This window comes from Crocuta crocuta, unplaced genomic scaffold (genome assembly GCF_008692635.1).
Source record: "Crocuta crocuta isolate KB4526 unplaced genomic scaffold, BGI_CrCroc_1.0 scaffold14, whole genome shotgun sequence".
Lineage (NCBI taxonomy): Eukaryota > Metazoa > Chordata > Mammalia > Carnivora > Hyaenidae > Crocuta > Crocuta crocuta.
In genome coordinates, this window is record NW_027530209.1 from 941,622 (window position 1) to 952,177 (window position 10,556).

Consider the following 10,556-nt stretch of genomic DNA (forward strand, 5'->3'; position numbering starts at 1 on the left):
CAACACTTTCTTAGTCCGTTTTATCATCACTTCTGCCTGGACTAATGGAAGAGCCACATCAGTGATCTGTTTGCACCCATCCTTGCCCTACTCCAATCCATTCCTACACAGCTATGAAAATACAGATCTGACCTTGATGCGACTTGATGACATAGAAAACTGGAAGAGGACCAGTTCTTGTTGCTGTTGTTGGTTTTACTTTGGTTTTTGAGAGGTGAGTATGTGGAATGAGCAGTTCATTAGTTCAATTTTGTACCTGTTGAATTTGACATACCCTTGGGATATCCTAGAGACAAAGCTAAATAGGAAGTGAATATTAGGTAGGTGTCTTCTGTTTGCCCATTTAGAGCCACCCTCTACCCTTCTTTATTCTCTGTCCGTAGAGACTGGTCTGTATGGAATGTATCCCAATTTCATATATCCCCAGTACCTGGCTCCCAGAACTTCTGGCTTCTACATGGGTTCAGCAAATGGGAGATAGAGGCAGAAGATTGAAGGAAGAGAGTGAAAGCATTCTCTCTTCCTCTTCTGCCCTCTTTCTTCGCCCCCTCTTCCCTGTTTCCTTCAAACACTCCTTTTTTGCTGCCTCCTTCTCCTGCCCTTCCTCCATTTCTCTTCCCTTCTCTTCCCTTCCCTTCCCTTCCCTCTCTCTCTCTCTCTCTCTCTCTGTCTCTCTCTCTCTCTCTCATCAAGTAACAGTTTCTACCTTCTTGTTTCTTTAGGCTTAAGGCAATAATAGCTTCCTGAGATACTGTACCACTATCTTCTGTTGCTTTCCCCAAATTCTTTGTAAATTATCTTTTAACTGAAATTTCCTTAAGTACCCATTTTGAGTATGCCACCTTTTACTTTCAGGCATCCTAACAAATACATAAGAAATGGTTGGACTAGAGTTAAATTTGACTTGCCTGGGTGAAGGTTGTAATTGGAGCCATAAGTATGAATGCAAATACCTTGGGAGACTGGGTAGAGAAGGAATGAGCCCTGAAGAACTCAAACATACAATGGTCTCCAGAGGATAATCCTGCAAAGAAATTGGAGAAGTAGTAGCCAAAGTGGTAGGAGAAAAATCAGGGCAGTGTATGCATGGAAACCAAAGGAAGCAAAGGAAAGGAAAAGAAGGTTGTAGTCAAGGCTATCAACTGGTCCTACAAAGTCACTGGATTTAGTGACTTACACTGTTGTGAATATGTTGCATATTTTCTGTGTTCCCTTCTTTACAGTGCTTTAATTCTTTTTACATTAACTTATCTAGAATTTATTTTAGATACATATACATATGGTCAAATTTATTTTAGAATACATTTTAAGATAAAAAATTAACTACCCTCCCTTAGCCATTATTCAAGCATCATTTATTAAATAGTTCATCACTTTCTCTCACCATTACTTCCTTCATCATACACTGTTTTTAAAAGCACAAAGAGATGTTTGAGCACTTTCTACTAGATGTTTAAGAGTTTCCTATTTGCATTTGTATTGGTTCAATGGCTCTTGATTCATTTATTTTAGCATCCATTAGAACAAGCCTAACCTTATAATTCTAAATGTTTCAGAATTCTATCAATAAAACTTTTTACTCTTCTAGGTGAATTTAGAACCATTTATTAATTTAACAATGTCATCAAGATTTTTGTTTGGGATTTTTATTTTTTTGTTTAAAAAATTTAACATTTATTTATTTTTGAGAGAGAGGGAGAGAGAGAGACAGGCAGAGAGAGAGAGAGAGAGGGAGAACACACAAGTGGGGGAGGGGCAGAGAGAGAGGAAGACACAGATTCTGGGAGACACAGATTCTGAAGCAGGCTCCAGGCTCTGAGCTGTCAACACAGAGCCGGACGTGGGGCTCAGACCTATGAATTGCAAGATAATGAGCTGAGCCAAAGTTGGACACTTAACTGACTGAGCCACCTAGGCGTCCCAATTTGGTATTTTTAAAATTTATTTTCTTATTGACTTATAATTGACCTACAATGTTATTAGTTTCAGGTATACAACATAATGATCCAGATTGGTACATATCATGAAATGACCATCACAATAAGTCTGGGTAACTTCCGTCACCATAATCTAGTTACAAAAAATGTGTGTGTGTGTGTGTGTGTGTGTGTGTGTGTGTGAGAGAGAGAGAGGGAGAGAGAGAGAGATAAGAAGTGTTGGGAATTGCTTTAATCCTGTAAAAATCAGTTGGGAAGAATTTAAATCTTTATTTAGTCTTGCAGCCAGAAACCTGATAGATAAATCCATTCAATTTCAAATCTAATTTTTTAACTCTAAGAAAAATATACTCATTGTCTTTAAATAACACGCATATTTTGTGAAGGTCATTTCCAAATACTGTATTATATATTTACATTCTTATTATGTTTCTTAGATATGCTTTGTTATTCTTTGAGTTTTTTAAAAAAAGTTTTTTTGGTATGAGAGTAATATATACTTCTGGTAGAAAATATAAGAGAAATCAAGAAAACTTTAAAAACCCTCCTATACAATCCTAGTAGCCAACAACCAGATCCCAACACTATCAACTTTTTGGTGCACTGACTAAACACTCCTTATATTTTTAGGCATGTGTATTTTTATGTTTCTTATTCAAATGAGATACTATATTGTTTAGTAACTTCTTTCACCTGCTATACAAAGAACATCTTCTTTTATTAGAATGTGTACTTCTAACTTCTCATTCTTCATTGCTGCATGCTTTTCTATTATATAGATGTATCTTAATTTATTTAACCAGATTCTGATTGAGGACCTTTGCTATTTCAAAATTTCCAGCATGAAATCATGCTGTAATACACCTCTTTTACCTCCTCTATTCCAAAGAGCCTTGANCGCATGCTTTTCTATTATATAGATATATCTTAATTTAATTTATTTAACCAGATTCTGATTGAGGACCTTTGCTATTTCAAAATTTCCAGCATGAAATCATGCTGTAATACACCTCTTTTACCTCCTCTATTCCAAAGAGCCTTGAAATTTTAAACTACTGAAGGAGGACCATTTTAAACTAAATTCTCTAGCTTGATGTTTTTCCAGACCACCCAGGTAGTGCAACTCAGGCATCAAAACTCACAATAAGAGCTAGCGTTTACTAATAAATGTTTAGGTAAGATTTTCCTTTCCCTTTACCCAGTGCCAAATTTTAAGATGAGCAAATGTCCTTGTTGTTTGGAATGGGGGCAATTTTATTTCCTGTGTACCCTTTTGAGCTTTATGTATGATGTTTGTCTTTTAGATTGCCTTCTTTGGGCTGGACATGGAATTTGTTACCCATCATGCATATCTTGCAAGGCTGTGAACACTGGAACTCAAGAACCTTTAATCTGTCAAAAATCCTCAATGCAAAAGCAAGCATCAGTGCCTGAATCATCTTACTAGGGCCTTGCTTTGAATTCATGTTGGCTTTATCTTATTACTGTCATTAATGCATTTAAAAATATATTTCTACATTTTATTCGTTTTTTTTTTTTAATCTCTTGTCAATAGGAAGGTCGTTACGTGTATCTAGTTTGCCAGTAGTCTTCCATCCACTCCACTTCAGCTGGATTCTCTCATACCCTAGATCTTTTTCACTTCTAATATCTGTTTCACTTCCTAAATCTGAGTTTCAAATATCTTCTCTATGGCCATCATCTCTGGCCTTTGAGTGCCTCTAATTCATCAGTCCCACTTGAATAATTATTCAACCCCATTAGGAACCCAATCCGGTCACCACCAAATGTTTACTGTCCATTTTCTTTGGCTCATCCTCATTCAGATTAGAATCTATGCAGGGTCTCTGTGTTGCAAAATACAGTATAAATAATGTTTTCAAGAGTTGTGCCGTGCCATGATCCCTCATCACAATCACTCCCTTATACACACCCTCCATGTCCTTGTTTCTTTCCCTTTCTAACATCTCATCTGGCTGATTGGTTGATTAAACCAACATCTGTGTTCCCACTCTGTACCTAGTTCTGGGGAAAAACAAGTAACAATGCCAACTGGTTTCCTTCTAAATTTATGGGGCTTCAGTGTGCTTAGCAATTCTACTGTATTTCTCTAGCCAGCTCATTCTACCACCCTTCAAAGCAACTTCTCTGCAAACCCCAGGCTTCCCTGACCCCACTTCCTCTCTGTTGATGGCTTTCCTTCTTATTTCATTGAAGTAATGGAATCTCACACACCAGAGAGCCTCCTCATCCATCAAACCCACCAAACTCCCTACACTTGTAATATATTCTCAGTTTTCCCTCGTGTGACTGGATGAACTATCCATGTTCATATCTAAGGCCACCTGTGCACATGTGCACGGGATTCTGCCCCTTCTTCTCCCCTCCACTCATCACTATCAGTGATTCTTCTGTGTCATTCTGCTTTTCTTCCTGCATTAAGAATGGGCCCATGCTGTCAGGTTTCTTTGTTTTGTTTTGTTTTTTTTCTTTGGTTTTGTGTTAAAAACAGGAGCCTTCCTCTTCTGAGAAGATGAAGTTGATATACTCTTCCATACGCCTCCATCTAAGTAAAACTAAAACCCTTGGACATTATGTATATCTAAGAAAAATTCTGAAAGTTGACAAGAGGAAGGCAGACCAGCTAAGGACTCTGGGACACAGTGGTTAGTTCCCTATGTTTGTTTGCCTGCCTCATACACCCCAGACTTAGGGCTGAAGAAGCTGGCACCCACAAACACCGATAGGCAGATGGAGAAAGCCCCAATGAAAGCCTGCTCTGTTTAACTGAAGAATGAGGAGAAGTGTCAGCCTAGCAAAATAGGAAGCTTTTAAATTATCTTAAGTGCTCTACCCAGACGAAACCAACTATAGCCCCAGTCCTACTTATGCCAGTAAAGTCCTGGTGGGAAACCTAGACTTCAGTACTCAACAAGGCTGTACCAAGGCATCCCAACATCTGCTAAGGTGGCATCAGGGAAGGATAAGTAGAGAGATGGGATTTTCACCCCCATCAGGCAGTCATGACACACACTTCCCCCCTCTCTTTCCTCCCTGGGGCCAATGGGGACCATAGGGGGAACCTGGACTTCATCCTTACCTGGCATTAGCAAAGCCTTCTTCCCCTCCCTCATGGGGTGCTGTCAGAGAAGGACTCATGGAACATCAGGACTTTCACCAACACCCAGCAGTAATGAGGCACTTCTGCCCCTTCTAGCCACGAAGGTGTGAGTGGAGGCCCTGTGGGGAGCCAGAACTCCCACTCCTGCCAAGCAGTATTGAGGACCTGTAAGGAAGGACTATGTCTGTCTACATCACTACTGTAACCCCAATGCCTGGAACCCAGTATCCTAGCATATGAGAGGAGCTAGTTGCATGATCAAGCTCAAATCACTGATCACTTCTGTATTTCAGTTTCTTCCCCTGTGAAATGAGAATGAAAATAATAGTATCTACCCATTTTGTTGTGTGAATTAAGTGAGTTGATACATGAAAGACTCCTCGAGCAGGGCCTGACACGTGAGGTGCCAGCCATTGCTTCTGACACTGGTGTCATCGTTATCTGTTCCTTACAGATTTGTATGCCTCTTAAACAGGGTTTTTTAGCCTTATCCCATGAGTTTTTATTTGTAATATTTTCATTATTCTTATTTTCTAAATATTCTATAATTGCAATCACATTTCCCCTTTTATGCTCAAGAGATCTATAGAAGAGTATTTTCCAATTTCCAAGTGGGTGGGAAATTTTTGTTTAAATGTTTGGTCCTAATTTGTAGTTTTATTGTTCTGTGGTCAGAGAATATGTCTGTGCCTATTGCACTTTAGGAGATTTATTGGTGTTTTCTTTATAGTCTAGCACATGATCTATTTTTAAAAAATAACTTCTTCAATTAAAACAATTTCTCCCCTTTTCCTCATTGTGAAGGCTTTTATGCTAGAAATACATCCTATAAACATACTTTCCAACATACCTAACTAGACAGTTAAGTGAAATAAAAGCTTCAATCATGTTGAGTTAAAATGCTTTATTCCTGTGCAATTTGCAGTAAGCACAGATTGCAAAGTTCCCCAGAGGGAGAGAAATGGGAGCAGCACATTCAGCCTTCAGGTGTGATTTGTTAGTTGTTTTTCTCCAGTTTTCTTCTGGTAAAGAATGCCTTTAATTCTCATTGTAGGAGATTGTAATTTCCAAAAGTGGTCACAGCAATATTTCTGGTCCTACACACTGTTCCAGGACTTTGTCACTTCTTATCAAGAGGTGAAGTCTATTTGCATGACTCACAAGCCAGGTCATAAATGGCAATATGGCCTCTATCTGGTTCTCTCTCTCAAGATGTCCATCCTTGGAATCCAGTCACCGTGTCATGAGGAGGCTCAGGCTATATGGAGAGGTTACTTTTGGTGTTCTGGCCCACAGCCCCAGTTGAGGACGCAGGGATAGCCACCATCAACCAGCAGATATGTGAGTTAGTGAGTCTCCAGATGATTGCAGTCCCAAACCATCCCCACAGTGCCCTGTCTCAGTCTGTGATCCACAGACTCAATGAGCATCACAGATAGTTGTTTTATATCATTGAGTTGTAGGGTGATTTGTTACTCAGCTATAGTAACCAGATCACTAAGGATGGAGTGACCTCAATTAATCAGAAAATTCCATCTAGAAGAAGGGTTTTATAATGAGAAAAACAATAGACTAGGACCTAGGAGACCTAAATTGTAGGCTGGATTAGCTCATAACTGGCCTTAGGTCCTTGAACAAATCATGTAAACTTTCTGAGTCTTTATATCTGTCAAAAAGGCATTCGGACTTTCTAGGCCTCTTCAAGTTCTACAATTAATTGTCTTGAAATAGAAAATTTGGTATTATAAACAATGTCATGTTCGAGATAATCTGTCCCTTTTCTTGAGAAACTGCATATCTATATTTGATCAATGATATTCTTGATTTCACAGTTAACTCTCATTGGGCAGCCTTATTTTCCACAGTTTCAAACTATTGGAAATACATTTCAAAGTATTGACAGTAGAGAATAGGCTTATTTTTTTTTTTCTCAATCCAATTTAGCATAAAATAAGTTATAAAGCTGGGTAGGCATTAGCTGAAGAATAGAGGGCTCCCCAATCTCCATTCACAGTAATTTATGAAGCGCTGCTTTGATTCCTAATTTTTATCTTGTTCGGTGATCTCTGGGTGTTCTTTGTTAGTTACCAGGTGATGTGCTGCTAGAATATGCGCACGGAGATTTTACTGTCTCTGTCTAGATTCAGCATATTGAGGATTTTAAATACGCCTTACAAAGCTACATCTGCCATGGGATATATAAGGCCAGTTTCTCATCAGTTGTAACCCTCTGGAAGTTGCATTGTGGGGAGGAGTCCTCTATTATTCTGCATACATTCCAGAAGAAGCTAAAGCAAGTGTTTAATGCGTGCTTTCCAACACACAATACTCTACGGTCCCTAGAGTGTGATGACTTGGGACAGCTGCCTTGAGTCAATATTCAGGGGACCCAACCATGCTGGCAGCTTGTCAGTGACTCAAGGAGCACCAGCTGGGGCCCCATAACATGCTTGTAACACCCTCACAGAGAAGCAATCTTAACTTTCCTCCCTTTCCTGGGTTCGCCAGAATCACTATTCTCTTTGTACCCTAACGCTCCCACACACCAAACAAAGTTAGTATGATACTCAGATATAAACTGTGTGTTTCCTGAGAAACAGTTATTTCCTACATCTGTTTATGACAGTTGTCTTTTGTTATCATAACGATGCAATGTCATTAAATATTACATAAAGAGGTGAAATATGAAGACAAAGAACTGTTTCTATGAAAACAAGTTGAAAACTTCATAAAGTGTGAATGATGCATAGAGCTGCAAAAGATTGTGGGGAAAAATCTAGTAGGATTCTATACTCAGATGGTTTCTCATTTATCTGTAAGTTTTCACTCTCCTTTAAAGACACCCCTACTTTAAATCTCAGTTAATATGCTATAGGTTTGCTTTATTCAAGAATGATGTCCTGCGTTCAAAGAAAAGGCTTTGCCCCTGTGTCTAAAGGTTGGTCATTGATATATACTTATTTGTTCTCAGTTAAACAAAACTTTTGTAGAAAATAACGGTTTTTCTTTTTTTTTTTAATTTTTAAAAATATTTTATTATTTACTTCTGAGAGAGAGAGAGAGACAGTGTTAGCAGGGGAGGGTCAAAGAGACAGGGAGACACAGAATCTGAAACAGGCTCCAGACTCTGAACTAGCTGTCAGCACAGAGCCCGACACGGGGCTTGAACCCACGAACTGCGAGATCATGACCTGAGCTGAAGTCGGACGCTCAACTGACTGAGCCACCCAGGTGCCCCGAAAATAATTGTTTTTCAATTTGTTGCTTTAACCTACTTTTAACAGACAATTCCTAGTCCTGCCCCCAAGGGATAAGTTGGCTTTGACTTTACATAAATTCAGCTCATCTTTCCTTCCATTTCATCACAGGAAATAACTGTCAAACTGCCCTTCTGCCAGATTACAAAGTGCCACTTTGTGATTTTGTTTTTACATCAAGGATACTCTTCAGCTTTAGCCCAGATCTCTCCAACCCATCCGCCTTCACTTCCCAGATTAATTCTAGAGGAATGTGATTCATTGCAGCATCCGGAAAGCTCACTGGGATGGTTCTACAAAAGCTCATTTACCTAGTGGATCCTCTGCTAACTACTTAAATCTAAAAAAGGGCTTCTACACCTTATCACAGGCAATTCTTTTATACACACCTGGTTCCTTTCCTTTGTTGCTTCAACCAATACTTATTGGTTGCCTACCTTGTGTCAGGCTCAGCACCAGGCACTAGGTATAAAGTAGTCAATTAAAATGTGTATATAATCAATAACCAATACATATGATTAGCAGAGGAACAAAAGCTAAGTCTCTTGGCTTTTTTTGTTGTTGTTGTTGACAAATTGGTAAACTGACCAGGAAGAGTTTACAATTCTATACATTATTCAGTTCTATAGTACTCTTGACTTGGGAATTTGTTGGGTTACGTATTTATGTATGCATTTATACATGAATGTAGTTACTTAGGTTTCTGCAGAAATTAAATGGGCTAAAGCATGTCATACTTAACCTGGGGGCTGACAAACTTTTTCTGTAAGGGGTCAGAGAATAAATATTTTGGGTTTTGTGGGCCCTAGGGGTTCTCTGTTACAGCTACTAAACTAAGCTATCGTAGCAGAAAAATAGTCCTAGGCAGTATAAATGAATAGTAGTGGTTGTGTCCCAACACAATTTTATTTACAATCAGGCAGGAGTGCTAGTTTGCTGACCCCTAGAATCTATCAGAATGTCTTACTGGCTCCCTTACTGGCAGTCAAATTTGCTCAAGGGCTTTCCCTAAAAAGAATTAATGATAAATAAAATCAAAGAAGCCCCATATCACTGTAAGAAGTTGTCTTATCCTTGCCACAGCCACTTTTCCACCTCTCATCTACCTTCAGTGCTAGGCAATCCGACCTCTGTGCTCATCACCTACCGAAATTGTCCTTATCAAGGTCACCAACAGTCTCCATGTTGCTAAATCCCATAGACACTTGTCTTACTCAGTCTCTCCATGGCTTTCAAAACAGCCAACCACTCCCTCCTCCTGGAAACACTCTCAGCTCCTGAAACCTCACACAATTGTTTTCTCCCCGACAGCAGTAGCTACTTCTCAGGAATCAAAGTCTCCTCTCCTCTTCACAAACTATACCTGCCGGAGCTGCTCAGGGCTCCATTCAGGCTTCTGTTGCTTCTCTCTCTACTCTTTCCTTAAGGACCTCATCTGTCCTATAGCTTTAGAGGACATCTCGATGCTGAAAACTCCCATATTTATTTCTTCAGCCCAGATCTTTCCCCAGATCCTTCCTCACGTATCCAGTTGCCCACTTGACATTTCAAGTCACCCAGGTGTTTTAAACATAAAGTGCTGAATAAATACAATTGAATAAATAAATGAGTTTACCTAGTTGCCCAAGCAGAAACCAAAGCCTAATCCCTAACTCCTCCCTTTTGCTCACTTCATGCATTACCCAAATATAAGCCTTCTCTTTCCTAATCATCTCTTGAAAGTTTTCCTGCCTCCCTATACCTAATTCGTAGGCTGCTATGGCTGCATCTGTTGCTAGAATTTTGAAATATTTCCATACTGGTTGCAAAGGGCCACAGGCCTGACCCCGTAGTTATGCTGGCCTCACCTCAGAGATCCACCTGCCTGTCCAGCCTGGCCCCAACGAGATAGGCCTGCAGACCCTGCTTAGTGCTGAGGTCATCACCCATTCTGATGAGCAAATGCTCATGCCAAACTGCTTGTTAGATATTTTAATATTATTCATGCCTAATACCACTGTTACTATGATATTCTAGCAGTAGGAAGTGATCTCTCACCCAGATTACTGGAAAAGCCACCCGACCGACCCCCTTACCCTTATCTCACTCATCTCCAGACTCCGTGCAGGAGCCAGAAGATTTGTCTAAAATGCAAGCTGATTGCATCACCCTCCTACTGAAAATCTTTCAGCGTGGTTAACTGTCTAGATAACACCCCAACCCCCTCCAGATTGGACCCCCTCCTCGTTCTTCAAATCTCAC

At 39.7% G+C, this 10,556-nt stretch overlaps 1 protein-coding gene across 1 annotated transcript in view; it reads right to left on the reverse strand.

The window, feature by feature from the left end:
- The window catches only part of GLCCI1 (glucocorticoid induced 1), a 151,833-nt gene extending 142,334 nt beyond the window's left edge, over positions 1-9,499 (reverse strand). The window contains exon 1 of the mRNA XM_077765404.1: positions 9,463-9,499. Coding sequence (XP_077621530.1) covers positions 9,463-9,499 — 37 coding nt within the window. The remainder of the gene's footprint in view (positions 1-9,462) is intronic.
- Between the last annotated feature and the right edge of the window lie 1,057 nt (positions 9,500-10,556).